The sequence below is a fragment of the Antechinus flavipes genome, chromosome 1 (genome assembly GCF_016432865.1).
Source record: "Antechinus flavipes isolate AdamAnt ecotype Samford, QLD, Australia chromosome 1, AdamAnt_v2, whole genome shotgun sequence".
NCBI classification, from domain to species: domain Eukaryota; kingdom Metazoa; phylum Chordata; class Mammalia; order Dasyuromorphia; family Dasyuridae; genus Antechinus; species Antechinus flavipes.
Genome location: NC_067398.1, coordinates 313,842,212 through 313,864,567, shown reverse-complemented (window position 1 = coordinate 313,864,567; position 22,356 = coordinate 313,842,212). Strand labels below are relative to the sequence as shown.

The 22,356-nt window shown below is 35.9% G+C and overlaps 1 protein-coding gene across 1 annotated transcript in view; it reads right to left on the bottom strand.

Annotated features, from left to right (window-relative positions):
- GOLM1 (golgi membrane protein 1) overlaps positions 1-22,356 on the bottom strand; it is a 103,046-nt gene that overhangs the window by 4,908 nt on the left and 75,782 nt on the right. Inside the window, exons 4-9 of the mRNA XM_051966047.1 lie at positions 20,654-20,708; positions 17,073-17,175; positions 14,024-14,153; positions 11,974-12,112; positions 9,549-9,812; positions 3,774-3,887 (exon numbers count right to left, since the gene is read on the bottom strand). Of these exons, the coding sequence (XP_051822007.1) occupies positions 3,774-3,887; positions 9,549-9,812; positions 11,974-12,112; positions 14,024-14,153; positions 17,073-17,175; positions 20,654-20,708 (805 nt within the window). The remainder of the gene's footprint in view (positions 1-3,773; positions 3,888-9,548; positions 9,813-11,973; positions 12,113-14,023; positions 14,154-17,072; positions 17,176-20,653; positions 20,709-22,356) is intronic.

The window sequence follows — 22,356 nt, the reverse complement described above, 5'->3', positions numbered from 1 at the left end:
GTGAGGCTCCCAGAACATCTATCCTGTGCCAAGAAAAGGTGGGAATGAACGGCCTAGCTTTCAAATTTCTAAGTTTCACAGGAGTAAATGCACTTTTAATAGACTTTTAATCAAAGGATAATGCAGTGAGAAGCAGATTTACAAACAGCATAGTTTGGTAAATGAGAACATGCTCTGTTATGGTTATTTTATGATCTATAAAATAATCATCATCAAAATACTAAGGCATAAAATATCCAAGTTGGAAAAGACCAATATCAGGCCATCTAGTCATAGATTTAAAGCTGGAAAGGATATATTATAGACCATGTAGTCCATCGCCTCATTTTACAGATGGTGGAAAGTGAAGCAACACAAAGTATCACAAGGAGAATTTTTATCCAGGACCTCTAATTCTTTGAACCCCCATTTTTATATCTGCAACATGTGGTCAATTAGTCTCTCCCAAAGATTCCTAGTGAGGAGGAACCCACTTTCTCCTGAGATTGCCCATCTTGGGGATACGTCTAATTGTCTGAAAGTTTTTCTTTACATCAAGCCTATAATCATCTTCTTTGCAACTTCTACCCAATGATTCTAGTTTTGCCCTGTTGGGCCAAGCAGAATGCATCCCATTTCCCTTTTACACAGCAGCCTTCAAATACTCGAAGATAGCTACTATATTTTCACTTAACACTTTTTAACTTTTAGCTAAACATTCCTAGCTCTGTCACTTCACATAAAGCATAAAATCTTTCACAATCCTGGCTATCCTCCTCTGCATTCTCTGCAGTTTATCAATACCCTCCTAAAATGTGGCACCCGAACCCAAACACCGTATTCCAGAGGCAAAGTAGAGTGAAACTATCACCTCATTCCTCAGTGCTACACCTTTTAGTGCAGCTTTACACTTTAAGCAGCATTCTTGAGACTGCCACATCACTCTCCAGCTATACTGAGTTTGCAGTCCACCAAAATCTCTACAACCTTGCTTCTCTTCAACAATGAGATGATTCAAATCAGTTCCAATTGTTCAGTAATGAAGAGTTCTCTCTCTCCCAGAGAGAGAATTATGGGAAATGAGTGTGGACCACAATATAGCATTTGCACTCTTTTTTTTGTTGTTTGCTTGCATTTTTGTTTTTCTTCCCAGGTTATTTTTACCTTCTTTCTAAATCCGACTTTTCTTGTGCAACAAGATAACTGTATAAATATGTATACATATATTGTATTTTACATACACTTTAACATATTTAACATGAATTGGACTACCTACCATCTAGGGGAGGGGATGTGGGGAAGGAGGGGAAAAATTGGAACAGAAAGTTTTACAAGGGTTAATGTTGAAATATTACCCATGCATATGTTTTGTCAATAAAAAGCTATTATAATAATTTTTTTTAATTTCTACATTTTTTTCAGGTAAACTGTCCAGCAATACCCCTCCCATTTTATTTGTTAAGCTGGTTTTATGAGCTTTTGTTCCTAATTTTTTTTGATACCCATTAAATTTATTTATCTCCATTATATTTCATTTCTTCAATTTAGTCCAATGTCAAGATCTTTTGATTGTGCTTGTAGGTATTTAGGACTATGCCTTTTATACAGGCTAAGAGACATTACTGTCCGGGAAGAAAAGACGTTGACTGATACTCAAAGATCTGGCTTCCAGCTGTGGATATGCAGATCCCAGCTCTATCATCTCTATAAATCTAAATAGGCTCTATTATCACCATGATAATTCTGAGCTTCTCAAATATACACCTGCTTGTGTGTGTATGTATGTGTGTGTGTATGTGTGTGTGTTCCTTTTATCCTTCAGGAGAAATCACCATCCACAATATCAAGAAAATTTGGGTTCAAGCCCCATCTGACAGTGGCCCAGGCAAATCTCCATAACTACTACTTGCAGAACAAGGTGCGATCAACACTGGGATAGTTTCTCCATGGAAAGTTCCCTGGAACAGTGAAAGCAGAAGTCTGGCTTTTTGTTTGAGGCATTTTTACATCAGTTCACTTTTCTGAGCTTTCTAGTTTCACAAACGAAGAAGCAATCTAATAGAGAGAATGGTCACAAAGCTGGTATGAAGGAGGAGGCTAGGATTGGGGCACAGGCTCAAACTTCTGATTGCAAATCTGATCTTTCTGTTACGGCACCACACAGGTTACAGCTATTTGGTGGGAACATTTTTTATCATGTCAGTGTATTTTTTAAAAATCCTGACTATTTTCTCAAAAGGAAAAAAAACTGTCACGGATGGAAATTACTATGACAACAAAACAAATGCTGCACAAGTTCTGGAAAATCAGTCAGTAAACTTATGAAGGACCTACTATGTGTCAGGCACTGTGCTGAACACCGAGGGGCAAATGACAGAACTCCCCTCAAGGGGCTTACAATCTAATGGAGACAATAAAAAAAAATGTACAGACAAGCTGTAAACAGGATAAATAAGAAAAAAGTTAAAAGACAAAAAGCACTAGAAATAAGAGGGGCTACAAAATCCTTCCTGTACAAGGTGAGCTATTAGTTGGAGCTTAAAGGAAACCAAGGAAATCAGTAGACAAAATTAAGGAGGGACAGCATTGAGGCAAGAACAGTCAGAAAAAAACCGCCTGGAGTTTAGAGGTAGAGTGTCTTGTTCAAGAAGCATCCAGGAGGCCAGTATCACTGGATGGGAAAGCATATGGCAGGGAGTAAGGTGAGAGAAAACTAGAAAGGTAAGAGTGGGGCAGAGGTGAGAGGACTGGGTTATGAAGGGCTTTGAATGGCAGAGGGATTTATATTCCCTGGAGTTGACAAGGAACCACTGGCATTTATTAAATATGAGGAAGTCTTCAAGACATCCTATTTGAGACATCTGAAAGGCAAGTAGAAATATAAGACCAGAGATCAAGACAAAGTTAAGGGCAGGATATAGGTAGATATGAAAATTATCAACATAGAGCTAGATATAAGCATTGTCAACATAAGATAATTAAATCCACAGAAGCTGATGAGATCATCAAATGAAATAGTATAGAAAAAGAAGATAAAAGTGCTCCAGACAAAACTCTCTATTAGAGGCTTTCCCTGACAGGAGCAGCATTTATCATGAAGATAAATATGAATACAAATATACTGAATGAATCCATCAATTATGAATGAACAACTCTAAAGAGACCTCAGCATAATATGTAATCTCCAGAAAAGTCCCTGACATGAAATTTGGTTCTGAATTCTACCTCTTAATTTTTGTAATTAATTTTTTTTAATTTAAAAATTAAATGTAATCAGTTCAACAGTATAAATAGAAAAAATTATGAGACAACTGAAACAGAATGTTGCAAAACTATAAAGAACGAGACTATGTAAACCCCAGAGAGGAGATAATGAGAAGAGATTATAAGAAGATACCTTTCCTCTCCTCTCCCCTATTGCTCCTTTGCAAAAGTCAGGGTCCACAGGTTTGGAAGACTGCATATTAATGTCAAATTGTTTGCAATGTTTTAATTGATTTTACAGAAATGTTTTTCTTCCTCTTTTTTTTAAAAGTAATTATTGTAAAGCATGAGTCTCTTAGAGAGACAAGGAGGAAGAATAATGGGAGAAATCCAGGTAATATAAAAATGAATTATATCAATACAAATCTATTTTTTTAATGTAATTGGCTTTTGCAAAGTCTTCCGAAGAAGAAAAGATAGTTCCTAAAAGTTTAAGCTTGACAAGATAATGATTTGGATTGAAATGGTAATACAGTCCTTCAAGGAAAAAAGGATAAAATAAGAAGGACCAGACCCCAAACCACACTTACCATTTAGATTGTTATTAATGTCTGTGAGAGCCACCTGCTTGTCTCTTTCAGATTCAGCTTCATTTTCATCATTGTTGTAATCTTCAGAAATTTCTGGTTTGGGTTGATTTACTCCTAGAAAGATATTAAAACAATCAAAAGCAAGTCTGATTCAATAGAGAGAGTTGTGAATTTTCCTGCTGAATTTGGAATCATGGGAGCACAGAGTTCAGATCCTAGTTTTGCTTATGTACTTTTTTTTTTTAATAATTTTTTATTGACAGAACCCATGCCAGGGTAATTTTTTACAGCATTATCCCTTGCCCTCACTTCTGTTCCGATTTTTCCCCTCCCTCCACCCCCTCCCCCAGATGGCAAGCAGTCCTTTACATGTTGAATAGGTTACAGTATATCCTAGATACAGTATATGTGTGCAGAACCGAACAGTTCTCTTGTTGCACAGGGAGAATTGAATTCAGAAGGTATAAATAACCCGGGAAGAGAAACAAAAATGCATTGCTTATGTACTATGGCACCATCTTGGACTAATCATTGAGCTTTTATTTATTTATTATCATTTAGTTTCTTCTGTAAAAAAAGAAGGAATTTAACGAGAAAGTATTCTAAAGTACTTTCCAGATATAGGCCTGTGAATTTATGTGTATGTAAGAGTACATAAATAAAATATGGGGAGGGGCAGGAGAACATATTAAAATGGAGAACCATGGAAAGACCTCATGTAGAAAATGGCTCATGAAGTAGAACTCCATTCCAAGATAGGTGAGTAGGGAGCATATTCCAGGGATGAAAGACTGAGAATCACTTGTAAGAAACAGCAAGAAACCAACTTGACCACTGAGGGCAGTAAAGCATCAAAGGGAGAATAAGGCTAGAAAGTTGGATGGGAGCCGGGCTGTGGAGGGCTGAAACCCTAAGAGCTTGTTTTTGGTTTGAGAGCTTACGAGGTGACCCAAAGTGGGAATTATTCCCTGCTGGCTCTCCTTCTGACTGGAAGGACTCTACCTCCATGACTCAGATGCCCGCCCACCCTGGAAGCTCCTGGAACTTCCACCAGGACAACCTCTTTCTCCCACTGGTTAAAGTTTCTTTTGGGCCTCCCTCCATTTCAGGGGAAATTGCTTGTGTTTGGGGGATCAGGAGGAAGAAGAACAGGACGGGAATAAGCATTTATAAGGCTCCTACTATGTGTCAGACATTATGCCAAAAACTCTTTATAAGCAGGATGAATACAGAGAGGCTTGGAGAGACTTACATCAACTGATGCTAAGTGAAATGAGCAGAACCAGAAGATCATTATATACCCCAACAACGATACTGTTTGAGGATGTATTCTGATGGAAGTGGATCTCTTCGATAAAGAGAGCTAATTCAGTTTCAGTTGATCAAGGATGGACAGAAGCAGCTACACCCAAAGAAAGAACACTGGGAAATGAATATAACCTGCTTGCAATTTTGTTTTTCTTCCCGGGTTATTTATACCTTCTGAATTCAATTCTCCCTGTGCAACAAGAGAACTGTTCGGTTCTGCACACATATGTTGTATCCAGGATATACTGTAACCTATTTAACATGTAAAGGACTGCTTGCCATCTGGGGGAGAGGGTGGAGGGAGGGGAAAAATCAGAACAGAAGTGAATGCAAGGGATAATGCTGTAAAAATTACCCTGGCATGGGTTTTGTCAATAAAAAGTTATTAAAAAAAAACTCTTTACAAATATCCCATTTGATCCTCACAACAATATGTAAGTACAAGGATTATCCCTATTTTACAGTTCAGGAAACTGAGGCAAAAGAGGTTAAGCTGACTTGTCACTAAGCTAAGAAGTGTCTGAAAGGTAGATGTGAATTTAGATCTCTTAACTCTGGATCTAATACTCTATTCAGTTTACCAGCTGGATGTATTTATATGTATATGTATGTGTGTGTATATATACATATATTTATTTCTAGAAAGAGGCTTAGCATTCTGCCTGGCACATAGTAAGCACTTAATCAATGTTTATTACCTGCCGAGTGAATAACAGACTAATTGAGTCCTCTACTTTAGGAATATCATGATGTATTACATAGAAACAGAATATTGAGAAATAAAAACTACTAACTGAATAATCTTATAACACTGTTTTTCCCTATTTTGCCAATGTTATAATAACTATATCCTGTAATAATCCATAATGCAGAGTATCCAAAAGTCTCACTGCAATTTTGTTATTAAACAATAACAAAATAACAACAACATAACAATAAAAAAATTTAAGTAGCACTAACACTTTTGGTATACCCTGTATGTGAATTTTTAATACATATCACATATACACAGGTCTTTTTACCTTTAAACCTATCATTTTTAAATCTCTCTAAGCAAAAAGTCATATTTTTTGTAGGGGATATAGTGGGAAAAAATTCAAAAATTAAATATTTTTAGGAGGAGAGTAAGTTTAAAGGAAAAGAGGCAAACACTATTTTGGGAGATATTCTATTTGGATTAGTAGTTGCCATTCTTTAGGAATAGTTCCCCACTTGCTGCTAGCAAAAGTTAATAAGTAAAATGGCCTGGAGGTTTAATTTTTTTTCAAAGAAAAAAATTTTTTTTAAGGAGGAAGATCTGTGTTGTATGGAATGATATATTCTTTCAAGATGCTTAGCATCCTTACTTCTTCAGGAGATGGAAGAATAAAAGCAACATCCAGAAACAAACTGAACAAAAGCCACATTAAAACATATACATTCAGATTGCTTATTTCCTTTAAATGTGTAATCCCTCAAACAATGCATAGTGTGAGCCAGGCAGGTCTTTTCATTCTGTGCAATCATTTACCGTCTCCTTCCATATATCATTCATCTAGAGTTTCTACCCAACAAGCTGGAGACCTTTCAATATTTAGGGATCCTAAGGCAGCATGCAGTTGTCCCATGTTCTTACTAGATGACCTGCCCTTTGATGATGTACTTCCTGGGTGATGACTTTCATTTCACTTCTTGAATGCAGGTTATCACTCACAATATGTTTGTCATCTATTTTCCCATTGCCCTTAGGGTCATCTGCAATTCTGATTCTTCAGAAATTGTGACATTCCCCAATTTACAGCCCTGTACACTCATTAGAGAAACATGTATCTTACGATAAATGCATGTGTGTGTCAAAGAGCAGTTTGAGAATATCAGAAGGACTGTAAAAACAGTCTGGACTAATCTCTCTCTCATTTCTATTCAATTCTGGTCTCTGTTCATTGGTCATCTGAAATACCTGTACAATTATTTAAATATACATAAACCTTAAAAAAATATATATACCCACTCTCCTACCTCATATTATGGCTTTGTGGCGATCACATAATCTCCAGGCTTATTCTAGTGAACTATAAGTCCCAGCTGGTCCTACCATACTGGAATGACTTCTGATAGTCAGATTATAATTATTTTGCTTTTTGTTGATTGACTTAGCTAAATTCAGACAAGCTCATTAAAGAATTAACCACCATGTGACATTTCTTGGAGACAAGCAGGGAGCGTACAAGAGTTCACAAAATGTCTAAGAAATAGAAGAAATCCACGCAACAAATATGCAACCCTGAAGTAGGTAAGATGTCAAGCTGGGGGATCCATACATGTTTCTAAATGGGGAGAAAAACAGCGTTGAAAATTTACATATATGTGGGACAGGTACTATCAAAAGTACTATCTTCATTTTTATACAGCAAAGAACTCAAGTTTAGAGAATTAGGAGACTTGCCGGTAGTCACAAAATAATTGTCACAGACGGGATCAAATCCAGGTCTTTCCTGTCTTTGAGTCAGGCTCCACTGCCAACCCAGGTCATCTGACATGTCATTAATAATGCGTGACCATCAGTGATAGTCAGTGCCAGCCCAGTCAAATGGGGAGAGAACTGGATTTTATGTTCAAGGACCCAGCTTCAAATCCCCTCTTTTTCCTCCCTGTGGATCTATCAAAAAGTCTCTTGTCTCTAGGTTTTTCCCTCTAAAAAGAAGAGATTTAAAACCAGATATTGGATTGATAAAAGGAGTCTAAGAGGTCATCAAATTCAATAGTGCTAAACTCAAATAAGAAGAGGAGGCACTAACCTATAACACAAAATCTTTGAGGGCTTTGTGCTGACTTAAAAACACACACATTAATATATATTAATATTTTTATTTATTTTGTGAAATATTTCCCAATAACTAAAATTACTACACTCAGGAGTGTAGCAGGCCATGCCTTGTATCTGACACTCCTCATGGCTCAGAAAAGGAAGATGAGGGCCCGAGTACAGGCAACATGTTCTTAAAATCTCTTCCAAATTAAAATCTGGAATCCCAGAGTAATTCAATTCAAAAACTATGTTATGTGCCTATTACATGCCAAGGTGTACTGCTATATGCTAGAAGATCAAAGATGAAAAATGATACAATCCCATCCTTCAACTGGGGAACAAAGAAGAGACAGAAGACAATCAGATAAAATACTGTAAGAAAATTGGAAGATGGAGAGATCACCTCCAACCCCAGAAGTAGAAAGGGGAGGATTTATAAAAATGAGAGGGCTTGAAATTAGGAAGATTTATCTTTATCAGTTCAAATCCAGCCTCAGACACTTACTAGCTCTGTGAACTCAGGCAAATCACTTAACACTCTTTGCCTCAGTTTCCTTATCTGTAAAACCAGATGCAGAAGGAAATGATACAATTATACCTTTGGATACAACTGAAATGACCCAACAATAACAAGCTAAATCATTCCTGAGGTCTCTCTTCTTCCATTTCTAAATCTGAGATCTTTTGAAATTCTTGTGAAAAGTTAAGAAAGAATGTTCTAAGCATGGGGGATAACCTGTGCAAATACAAAGTAGTGGCTTGGGCCTAGACACTGCAACAGCAAGTTGCAACCTTGTTGCAAGACCTGGATATATAAAATATAGGAGGAACAAGGTGAAACAAGGTAGATGGAAGACAAACTGAGGTATATTAAATGCAAATCTAAGCTGTTTTCATTTTCTCTTATAGATAATAGGGAGTTAATAAAGCTTTTGAGTAAGAGGGTGAACCAGTAAAACTGAGATTTTTAAATTGTAAATGAAATTTCAAATGGAAAATAGATTAAAATATAATAAACCAAAATTTCAAAACTAAGAATATAACTCTAACATAATAGTAGGCCCTCATACCACTCACAGGCTTGAATTACTACTTAAAAAGAGAGCTTAGAAAGCTCTGAGGAGACAGTCAAGTTCACCACATCTCTTTCATTTTACAAAAAATAACCACAAGAATTACATTCATGTTGCATGAAATGCCTCAGATCACTTCTCAATACTGGTCTATTTAATCCCTCTCCTTATGCTGTACCAGACTGAAATTCTTTTTAGGTCTTCTCTTCCTACTATATTTTCTCTCTCCCCAACCCTTTGTGGTTTTTCCCTTTTCTGATTTTTTTTTCTCTCCCAACATGATTCATAAGGAAAATGTAAAAAAATGACTGTATATGTATAAGCCTCCCCAAAAAAGTTTGCTTCAGCTTTTTAGGTCCTTTAGCCTTTTCTTCCCCATTAGACTGTAAGCTCCTTAAGGACAGGATTTTTTGGTTTAGAGCTGTATCCCGGACCTTAGTTCAGTGCCTGGCACTAAGTAAACATTCAATAAAAGCTTGCTTGCTTCTTTCCTGGGGAAACATTAAAATGTAAACACATGCTCTACAAAATTCACAGGAAGAGAAGACTCATTCCTGAGTGAAGAGGTGTCAGCCTAAATCTCACTCAGAAATCTTCTTTACTCACCGTTTTTAGCATCCTCTTGCTCACCATGTTGTTCATCTTCCCTAATGACGAGTTCATCCCTCTCTGGCTCATCAGCTTCAAGATTTTCATGGTTGACCAGAAGACCACCTGGCCCTTTCTGGGCCTGAGCAGATTCTCTGAGTTCAGGGTTCTCGTTTTGTTGGTCTTCGTGTTTAGAATTCTGCTCTGGAGGCAGCAGCTCACTTCCCTGGTTCTCCCTCTGAGCCTCCTCTTCACTGGGAGTCAAAATTTCATTGGTCTTCCCTGCAGGCAGAACAAAGTTTGCTTGAAAGACAAATATCACAAATGCTTGATAAACAAATTCCACCTCCTTCCATCTGCAGAGCCTTCCCAGTGAGCTAAGATTGGGGAACTCTTTACACGCTGAAGTCTGTCATTCCTCCATGACCAAGGGAGATAACACACCCTTTTCTGAGTCTGGGATTTTTCCAATGTTAAATTTCAGAGAACTGTTGGGTCTCCACTACTCACAGTAACTTGCCCACAAGTAAGGCCAGAGATGAACTTCTTAGCTAGTATTGTGTTTTGTTCTTTTTTTTTTCCTAATTGTTTGTAACTGAACAAATACGAGAGAGTGGTCAACTAATAATCAGTCAATTCTAGGGAATAGATTAATTTTATTAATTTTTTCTAGGGGCTCCAATTAATCTTTTTTTAAAAGTTGTTTTTAAATTTTTTTTATATATAGTAACAACATTTTACATATTACAGTTACATGTCGAAACTTTTTTGGGGAGGCTTATACATATACAGTCATTTTTTTACATTTTCCTTATGAATCATGTTGGGAGAGAAAAAAAAAATCAGAAAAGGGAAAAACCACAAGAGAAAAAAACAAAAAAAACATTAAATGCAAATCAACATATACTGTCTCCATAGTTCTTTCTCTGTATCTGGACAGCGTTTTCCATCCGAAGTTTATTGGTACTGCCTTGGATCACTGAACCACTGAGATGAAGCAAATTCATCATAGCAGATCATTGCACAATCTCGCTGTTGCTGTTCTTCTGGTTCTGCTTGTTTCACTCAGCATTAATTCATGTAAATCTTTCTAGGCCTTTCTAAAATCAGCTTATTCATCATTTTTCATAGAACATTAACATTCCATTGCTTCCATGTACTATAACTTACTCAACCTTTCCCCAATTGATGGGCATCTACTCATTTTCCAATTCTTTGATGCCACAAAAAAGAACTGCTACAAACATTTTTGCACATGTGAGTCCTTTTCCCTCTTTTTTTAGTTCTTTGGGATACAGACTACTAGTTTCTGACATATTTTCTAGTTTTCCCAGCAATTTTTGTGAAATTATGAGTTCTTATTCCAGAAGCTGAAGTTTGAGTGGTTTATCAAACACTAGATTACTATAATCATTCATTATTGTGTCATATGTATTTAATCTATTCCTCTGATCTACTCACTTCATTTCTTAGCTAGTACCATATAACTTTGATGACCACCACTTTATAATACAGTTTTAAATCTGGTACTGCTAGGCCAACATCCTTTGTATTATTTTCCCATTAATTCCCTTGATATTCTTGACCTTTTGTTTTTCCAGATGAATTTCATTATTATTTTTTCTAGCCCTATAAAATAATTTTTCAATTAACCTTTATTAAAAACTTAACAATTTTTATTGATACCCTTTTTTAAAAACACCTTCATTTCTGAATATATGTCTCTCCTCTTAAATCCTTTGGAACAAACAATGAAAAAAAAGTTGAGATGGAAAGGGGAGGAAGCAGTCTAGCAAAACTAACCAATATATAAAAAGAATCTGGGAGTATACATAATGTTCCACATCCATAGTCTCTCAGATCTACATAGAAAGATGAGAAGTGCATTTTTTCAATTATTCTCTCTGACTATGTCTGGTTATTATAATTCTATCCCGTTCAATTTCTTCTTTTATTCTTTTTACCTACAGTGTTGTGGTCATACACACCTCATTCTGTTTATTTTCCTCTGGATCAATTAATATAAGTCTTAGGTTTCTAGGAATTTTTCCTATTCACTGCTTTTTACAGAATGCAAAACTTTCTGATAATAGTTATAGACCCAATCAATGAGGCCAATCAGGCCTCATTAATCTTTGAGATCCTAATTGGAACTCATCTACTTTCTAACAAGACTTATATCCACAGTCACCTTCATTCATGTTTGTGACCTGATAAAGACACAACCTATTCCTAATCCATCTAAGGCAATTGTTCCAAAAATAAGTTGCCCTCTTTCACTGCTGATTTATGGGAAGATATGACAAAGTGTGGAGTCACTGTGTAAACCCTGGAACTGCACCTCAGAACTGTATCTAGTTTCTTTCCACTTGGCTATTGGGTCTTATATTTATTTTTAACTGAATAGGGGTGGAAGAGACCTAATTCCCTAGATCCAAATTACCTCCTTTTTCTTCTTGTTTCACATTTGGGGTCTTTTCAGAAGGAGAGATGGGGTTTTCATGAATTGGATTTTCCTTATGCTGTACCACCTTCAATTCCGATTCAGGTTGATTGGGCTCTGGCTGATGGTTGACAGTTTGCTAAAAGACAATCATATAAATTATATTTATTAATAAACATTTATTAAATTCTTACCATGTGCCAAGTACTATGTCTGAGGCACTTAAGGACACAAAGCCTTCCCTGCCCTCAAGGAATATAAAATCTATTGGGGGAAAACAAAAGAGATACAAAGTAAACACAAGGCATTTTTTGTTGGGAAGGATCCAGTAGCTAGTTTTCCATCCTCTGAATTTAAGAAAACTATAAAAAATATTCATGCTTTTAGAAAGGGTCAGACTGAGTAATAGTTAAAGTCATTTCACATGTCAAGTTAAATATAAAGCATATAATAATGTAATAACAAAAGTTGAATCAAGAACAAAGTCCTTCAGAAACAGAAAGACTAAACTGAATTCTAATACCCCCAAAGAACTGGATGGTATTAACTTGTGTATCATAAAAGAGAGAACGCTTGTAAACCAGCTATCTATGTAAGTATAATTCATATAACAAAAATCCCTTCTCACATGTAAAAATGGACCACGTATTTCAAAAGTTATTCAACACAACAAAAATTCCAATAGCACAAAAGAATTACGATGCTATCTTGGTTATTATAGGATCTGTATCAGAATTGACCAATCTACCTGGTCTTTTTGTTCTTGATTTTAAAGAGCAATTTGTCTTTCTGAGGAGTGAAAAATGAATTAAGAGAGATCTTAGCTTCCAAGATGAAATAACATCTCATGGGACAAGCTAGAATATGTTTTGAGGCCAGAAACATGAAGAGAATAAAAACAATTGAACATAGTCACATTATATGGTGGGAGGAGCTCTGATTCAAGAAATGGAGGACATGGGTTCAAATATAGCCTTTGACGGCAGATGGATGGTACTTCCCTGAAGTCAGGAGGATCTGAGTTCAAATCCAGACTCAGATGCTTAACAGCTGTGTGACCCTAGACAAGTCATGTAATCCCAATTGGCTCAATGAAAAAAAAATCACCTCTGACTTTCACTACCTAAGGGCAGATTACTTCATCTCTCTAGGCTTCATGTGCCCCATCAATAAAATGAAGGAAGGAGTTGGACTATGTCACTCCTCCATTCAGCAAACCAAAAGTATTCCCTATTACATACTCCAGGACCAAATATTAAATTGTTTGACATTTAAAGACATTTATAACCTGCTCCTTCTCCCCACAAAATTTCCAATCTTTTTTCACCTTAAATTTTGATCAATACTTGGAATCTGTAATCCAATGACCTCCTTGCTTTTCCTTGAATAAGACCTTCCATCTTCTAGTCTGTGCATTTATGTCATCTCCAATGCTTCAAATGCTTTCCCCCTACCCTATCTCCTGCTTTACCTGGCTTCCTTCAAATCTCCGCTAAAATCCCATTTTCTACAGGAAATTTTTCCTAATCTCCCTTACTGCTAGTACCTTTCTATTGTATCACTGATTTATCCTCTATGTACCTCTGTGCATAGTTGTTTGCATGCTGTCTCTGTGATTAACTATGATTTCTGTCTTCTGTCTTTTGTCTTTCTCAGCATCCCCAGCACTTAGCACAGCAGTGTCTGGAATATAGTTGATGCTTAATAAAAGTTTACTAAGTGATTTGTCCAAAGTCACACAGCCACTATATAGTCAGACATGAAGTTAAATCAAGTTCTTCTGCTTCCAAACACCAAGCTCTTTACAACTCATTATGTGGCAAACATAATAATGCATCTGTCAAGTGATAGAAACTACAAAAGTGCCCAGTGTTGCAAGTTAACCAGAATAGGCCAGAGCTAGAGTTTGGGATCTGCCAATTATTCAGAAAAGGGTAGGGACAGGACTACTGTAGTTAAAAGGGAAGCAGATAATTGAAAGGAAAAAAAAGGAAGAAAATGTCAAGAATAAGTATTGATCAATATCAGGACAGATGAAGTTCTGACTCACCTGATTTTTCAGATCACTTCTTTCACTTAGGTTTCTGGACAGTATAGCTTCATTCCCTTTTTTAGTGACTTCTTCTATCCTCTCTTCACACTGTTCCTTCAATTCTTTTATCTGATTGATGCACTGACTCCTTTAGGGGTAACAAGCCAAAAGTACAAAAACAAAAACCAACAATAAAAATAACTCTGTTATTAAGGAATAATATTAGGTGAGTTTATGTACTTCTCTATTACAACTATGAAATCCACCTCAATCAATCCACTACTGAGCCAAGATAGCATGAGAATAACCTAGAAAGCAGGTTACTTCTCACATAGACCACAAAAAAATATTTTTAAGAGAAATATGTCAAACATACATACACACACACATATCATATAACCCAATTAAAAGGATAAAAAAAAAGAGGAAAGTACAAATCAATGAAAATGCTACATAACAACTAAATAAATACTAAAAGCAACAAAAGTTAAAAAAAAAAAAAAGAAAGAAACCATGCAAGATGTGCCAAGTATGTCTTCAAATGAATAAGGAACACATTCAAAAAATCTCAGCAAGAACTGGTACTAATAAGAAAATCCCATGTTCAGTAAGAGATAAATGATAAATCTGATAAAAATCAAGCTAAAATTAAATGAAGTCAAAAAAAAAAAAAAAACCAGGGTGAGGTGGAAAATGAAAAAACTACTAAAAACTTGATAGAAATAGAGATAGAAAACAGAGAGGAACTCAAAGAAATCGCTGAATTATCCAAATTATTGGAAACTATGTAGACCCAAGTGACAGATGTGAATTGAGACATAGCAATTTCAGAATTACTCACATTCCAGAAATTTCAGAAAAACAAAAGACCTATATTATAGGAAATAAAATAAAATGTCCCCAAAGTGATCAAACAAGCCAATGAAGTATAAATTAATACAATAGGATTCAGAAAATAAAAAACTTAAAGATATATCACAACTAGATACTTTATAGCAGCATTAACTGCAAAAGGGTACAGCAATATTAATGAAGCTGCAGGAGCATGAGAACAAATATATTCAGCTCTATTCCACTGCTTCAATATTGTTAAGTAAAGACCGAGGATAATCTGCTTGGTCCAGGCACTATCTGCTAGAGATATGACATAAGTAGAAAAGAATATACTCAATAAACTCAAATAGGTAGTCTTGAAATGCTGGCTAGAGGCAGCTATGACTGACTCAAAAAAAGGTGAAGCAGACCGAAGATTATGAGCTGGATAACAAAAGAGCTATAAAAGTTTCCTTGGAAGGGAAGAAGCTGCCTCATATAATTCTGCAAAGACACAACAGTGCAATAGGAGTTGAGCACGATGCTAAGTGAAATGAGCAGAACCAGGAGATCATTATACACTTCGACAACGATATTGTATGAGGACATATTTTGATGGAAGTGGATTTCTTTGACAAAGAGACCTGAGTTTCAATTGATAAATGACGGACAAAAGCAGCTACACCCAAAGAAAGAACACTGGGAAACGACTGTAAACTATCTGCATTTTTGTTTTTCTTCCCGGATTATTTATACCTTCTGAATCCAATTCTCCCTACACAACAAGAGAACTGTTCGGTTCTGCAAACATATATTGTATCTAGGATATACTGCAACATATCCAACATATAAAGGACTGCTTGCCATCTAGGGGAGGGGGTGGAGGGAGGGAGGGGAAAAAAAAATCGGAACAGAAATGAGTGTCAATTTAATGTAATTATTAAATAAAAAATTTTTAAAAAAAAAGAGAATAAAAGAGCTAGAAGAGATTTAAAAAAAAAAAATAGGAGTTGAGCAGGAAAACAATATTTCCAATAGTAGAAATAGCGGCGGAAGCAGAGCAGCTTCCTATGTGCAGCAGTTGTAGAATCAAAGAGATGTTGTAAGAAGAGCAACTTATGGAACACAAGTTTTCCAAAGCTATAAACATTATCTCTTCTACTAGCAGCATGGGAATCATGATAGAATGTGTCCTTGTGTAGGTAAAGGAATTTTCCCTTATTATTTATCTTATTACTCTTTCATTAAAAATCTTTTACTGGATTTTACATGTCAAAGCTGCTTTCATCTATGAAAGAATATACTGGATGAAAAGCTGAAGCTACCTTAAACCCAGATGTAGCTTTTTTTAGAGTCCAGAAGTATATAACCATAAAAAGAAAAAAAATGCAAACTTCAAGAATAAATGTAATTACCAAGAAAAAGTAATCCAAGATCATAGTAGTTTTCTCAAGGCAAGAGAATCACAAAAAACTGCACTAAAAAAAGTTTCCACAACTAATAAGTATAAGCCATTAACCCAGAATTATTTACCTATCAAAACTCAATATGCTCTAATAAGGGCAAGAGAATGAGAACTGAAAGAGGGGAAAGGGGAAAGAGACAGAAAACAAAGGCAAAGGTTGTAAAACTTCAGAGAGACCTGAAGAGGTTCAAGAAAAAAGAATTTTTGTTTGTTACCTTACCAAATGCAACTTTATGAAACACTAAAATTTGTGTAATATTTTATTTTTTATCTTGTGTGTTTACAGAATTATTAGTTTTTGTTAACTGCTATTAAAATTATAATTTAAATAAAATTTTCTTTAATACACTTTGTTTTTTTCTCTTGCTTACAGGAATCTTTATATAAAGAGAACACTTAAGGTAGGTCAGTATATGTGTTTGAAACTCTTAAATGATGTTATTAAGTATGTAATTATTTCAGACTAAAAATCATTATGTTCTAAAATAAGTCAAGCCTAATTACCCAAAAACCCAAATTTTTAGAACAAAGGCCTGGTTCTGAGTTACCGATTATCTATGTGACCTTGGCAGGGCTGTATTAGTGATTTTCCAAGTTTCCTCATCATTCCTCCCATCAAAACAAATCAAACAAAAAACAATATTGTTATGCAGTCTAGCTGTGCTATAATCAAACGTGCTGATAAAATTATTATTAAAACTAAAACATTGTCTTCCTATGTCCTGTGACTTTTCAAAAAATGCTTCTGAATTTCCAACAACTGTGCTTGCATTTGATAAATACACTTACAGATCATAGGAGAATTTCCTCTCCAGGTTGGTCTGATTCTTCTGAAACTGAAGTATGTCTTGTTGGAGCTTGCCATAGTTCTTCTGCAAGTCTTTCAAATAGTCTGTGTCAAAAATTAAGAACAGTAATGACTAAAAGATCACATATCCCAGGCAGCGAACACACCAATGCACAAGAGAAGAAAAAACAGCAATATTCCAATAGGAAGATACAAGTGTGAGAGATGAAGAGGAGAGAAAAAAATTTTAAAGCAATAAAGGTATCAAGGAAAAGGAGAGCAGGTAGAGAAGACAGTCAGTTTCTGCCATCCCAGCCATCTCTACTTGTCAAATTTAATTACTGAATTCCTAAGGATTCCTGTTTTTAGAGAATAAAATCTGGCACCAACTTTTTATCCAGGTCACCTTTCAGAAATATCCAAAATTTTTTTCCTAATAGCTTTGCCAACAGCTTTTACTCCTGCCAAGTCTAAAGAATATGAGGAAACTTCACAGCAAAGCAGCTACAAAAGATGGAGAGTGAAAATGTCTTCAAGAATCTGCATCCCACATTCCCTCCCCATTCCAGACATATTCCTTAAACAGATTAGGGACTATTAGAGTAGGCAAGAGAGAAGAGCCAAGTTAAAACTTGTCTCAGACGCTTAGGAGCTATAATACCCTACAAAGAGTTTTTAAAAACTCTTTGTTTCTTCATCTGTAAAATGGGGATATTAGCACCTACTGTGCCAAAGATAATATACTTAAATCTTTGCAAACCTTAAAGCGTTATAGCAATGCCAGCAGTTGTCAAATTGCTGTTGTTCTCATTATTATTATGCCAAATAAGCATCAATCTCCAGAGAGGGGACTACCATCAGTTATGACCTAAACACTATTAAGTGATTCTCCTTTTACTTATTTAAATATTCTTATTTAAATATTCAAATATTCTCATTTAAATATCAAAAATGTTCTTATTTAAAGTTTTGATTTATTTAGATAAATCAAATAAATTTATTAAAATGCAAGTAATTCACTTTAATAATTTAAAGAAATAAATATTCTTTTATTCATTTAAATTGACTTCTAATATAGTGATATCATTTTGGTCCTCTTGGAGAACAAAGAATAACAACCAACCAAATTACTTAAATCCAGGCTTTTCTTTGGTTCTGGGCTAGCAGTCATTCATGTGATAATTTTATTTAGAAGCTGATATGTTTCCTTTAAAGAAATTGATCTGCTTTCCCCCATCCTCTAGAAGCTTTGCTTGTAACACAGCTCTTGCAGAAGAAAGTTGCTCCGTAGGGGCAACACACCAACATAAGGAGAAAAATATGAGAAACAATGGGGTTGTTAGAGCACTGGCTATAGACTCAATGAATGAAAAGAATGGTGCTGGTTGGCAAGGCATGTAACTCCTTGTAATAGGCTGAGGCTTGAGTTGATGCACTGAGGTCCCAAGCACGTGAGGCTAAATTGGACCAAACTCTATTAATATATATGCTTGGAGAAAGACTGGCCCCCGCCCACACTTTGTGCAAGTCCTGATGTGTTGTATAGGAAATGACGATTTTGGTGGGTGGAGGCAGGGGAGTGGAGAGGGAAACAGAAAGAGAGACTGCTGGCTGGCGTTTTGACTCAGCTGCCCCATATTGCTATCGCAATCCTTTTTCACCTCTTCACTTCAATAAAGATTGAAGATTTTTCCCTTAACCTGAATTCCTGACTCCAACTGATTTTAAATACACGGTCATCACAACTCCTATGGCCTCAGTTTCCCCATATGTAATGAGGGAACTTGGCTTTATGATTTTTAAAAGATCCTTCCAGCTCTAAATCTATGATCCTATATAGTCTAACAATTATCTCCTGTATGCAAGATACTAGGATGATCTTGAGAATTACAAACAAAGACAGATGAAAAATGATGCAGGATAGACAAGAGTCTTGCATTCCAGACTGAAAAGCTGGCCCTATAAAATGTTATTAAAGCTAAAAGGGATCCTTAAGGCCAACTGGTCCAAAACCTCCAATTTATGGATGAAAGAATTAAGTCCTAGAATAATGAAGCCACTTATCCCAATGCACACAGCTAACCTTGGGGAGAGAGGGAGAAGGGAGGAAGAGAAAAAAGGGGAGGGGAGGGGAAGAAAGGGGAAGAAGGAAGGAAAAGAAATGTGACCCAGGCAAGTCCCCTGCACCTCTGTTCTCTCAAAGTCTTCTACAAAATGGAGACTTTAGAATGCTTGATCCACAATCAAAGAACAGGGGTCAAACCTTACCTTTGATTCTTTCTACCTACGTGACCATGGGCACTATTATATTTGACCTCACTTTTCTCATCTGTAAAATGCAGGATTTAAATTAGATGGCTTTTAGATCTAGATCATCCCAAAATCATTAAGGTCTCTTCCAGTTCCAAATTTATAAGGCCAAATGAAGAGCAGTCAATGGCAAAAATTTCAAATAGCAATTATAAGACCTTTGATCTTTATAATTACATCAAGTGCCATAAGAAAAATTAATTACAAACAGCAGAACATAATTAAAGCAATAAAGAGATGGCCCACAAGAACAAGAAATCTTGCTGAATAAAAAGGAGGATAATTTGCGTTGAAGATATTCTACTTAAAACAAACTGTGACTAAAAAAATAGAAAGTTCATAAACAGGAAGTGTGAATTTATCTCTAAGATATATGCATACTCTTAAAAAAAATTTAGTCCTTGATTTTATTGCTAGAAGGATGTTTAGAAGCCACTATCCAAGCCCCTTAACTGTACAAATGAGGAAAATGTCAGGGAGCTTAAATGATTTGTTGTAGATCATATAGTTGGTAAAGCATTTGTTATTTTCTATCATTAATTCACAATAAATAATTAATGCCTACAGTGACCAGATTTTTCAAATCTAAAATCAGGTGATATGGACAACAAGCTTTATCTTACTGCTGTGAATGTATGAGCATTTCTAATAGCTCAAACTAGTACAAACAACATTTTATTGAATAGACACATTGCAGCCAAATTATCACCATGGCATACCTCTATGCACTTTATGGACTGGCCTGTCTCTTCACCTTAGGATTCTCTTAGTTCTAAATTTCTTGTCACATAAGGTCACAGGTTAAGACCTGGAAGAGAGCCTAAAGGCCATCTTGTCCAACCCTTTACTTCTACAGATGATAAAACTGAGTTCCAGAAAGCTTTATATCGAACAAGTGCTAAATGATTGGATTCATCTCAGTTTTCTACTGACTAAAATACTAGAATTTCTAATGTATTGGGATGATTTCTGGAGACAAAGGGACAGAACTTTTTTTTTTAATTGTGAATTTAAATATCAAATAAATTGAGAATATAACATAGTAGATCAGAAAAGGGAGACTGTGATACTATAAATCTCTGATGAGAAGATTGTTTTTCTCTTTAAAGTTCAACTGGGACAGAATATTTTAAAGGGTTTACCCCCCCAAAAAAAAAAAACCAAGCCTTATGACAGTACTAATACTCCCCAAAAAAAAGCACAAGAAGAAAGGCTGATCTTTGCTGGGAAGTCTTAATCCTAGCCCAAGGTAAACAGAAGAAGAAATAAATACCTTTCAGGTTCTTGATGAGTTTCTCACTTTCAGTGATGTTATTTACTAAAAGTGCCTGAAAAAAAAGATAAAACCAACATGAAAATTCTCCCCCACAGCAGCTTTAAGGAAAAGAACACACTGAACAGAAAAAGGGAAGACATTCATTTCTACCAGTAATTTCAAAATCATACACAAAGCAGCTGTCACTAGTACTAGGCTCACATTCAAGTAGGGACGTAATTAAAATGACAGTAGTATTTGTAGAAAAGGAGGGGAGCAGAGGGGGAGAAGGCATTTCAGGAACTACTTTCCACCTGCCATTCTTGTAAGCTGAGAAAAGGGTAAACAGAGCCTTCCCTCTCTATCATTCAAGTTTAAAGCACCCACAATTCACACATAAAAACATAAGTTCCATTTGTCTGCTGTGATCTTATAACCCCAGCAGCTGGTAAACAGACCAGCCAAGATAACTCAACAGACCAAAGTGGGGCAAGAATCCAATTATCCTAAGTCTCAGCCCAGCCCTATATTTCTTTGGCCACTGAGCCAAGTGAGGATTGTATGAACTGTGCATCCCACTCAATAAATAATAAATTACAGGAAGAAATAAAGGGAAGAAGAATAGATTAATAATTCCATTAAATGGATCATCTTAATTGATCCATATGAACATGAGAATCTTTAGTTCCAAGAAATAGGCAAATAATACTTTTTCCTTCGGTATTCCAAGAAATTGTTCATTTGTTAGCATTTAGATAGTCTCTCTATTAATGGAGATCAAAGACCCTCCATGCTGAAGAATAGTTTAATAAGTGGCAAGGTATTAATACACTAATCACAAAGATCCATGTAGTCAAAACTATGCTTTTTCCAACAGCAATATATGGCTATGAGAATTGGACTATAAGGAAAGCTGAATTCACAGAACTGATATTTTTGAATTGTACTGAAGAAAACTTTTGAGAGCCCCTCAGATAGCAAGGAAGTCAAATCAGTCAAAACTTACACAAATAATTCAGGCTATTCACTGGAAGGTCAAATACTAAAGGTGAAGCTCAGATACTTCACCCATATAATGAGAAGGCAGGACTTATTGGGAAAGGCTGAAGACTGAAGGCCAAAGGAAAGGGGGATAGCAGAGGATGAGGAGTATAGATGGTGTTGTGGAAACAACAAACTTGGACAGACTGAAAAATAATGGAGGTTAGAAGGTCACAAAGTCATGACTGAACGACTCAACAACAACATTATTCTTTGGCTCAGTTACAAAAGTGAGATATTTCCTGCTCTGGAGGAGCTTACATTCTTCTGATGAGACCCAACACATACTCAGATAAGTAAATATGACAGACAAAAATACTTTGGGAGGAAAGGCAGGCAGAGGATCAAAAGCACATAAGGCAGATGGGTCAGGCTTTAAAAAGGCTGTAGAGCGTAATATCCAGTAATGACAAATGAGCCAGTTTGGCTGGCACACAGTTTATGAAGGGGAATAAAATAAATCCACCTAGAAAGATAACCAATATGGTGAACGGTTTAAAAGCCAAACAGAGAAGTCTACAGTTTTGCATAAAGGCAGTGGGAGACACTAAATTTTCTTCAACACAGGTGTGACATGGTCAGACAAGTACTTTAGAAATGTCCATTTGGGACGTGGTCCTCTTTAACAATGAGATGAACCAAATCAGTTCCAATAAAGCAGTAATGAACTGAACCAGCTA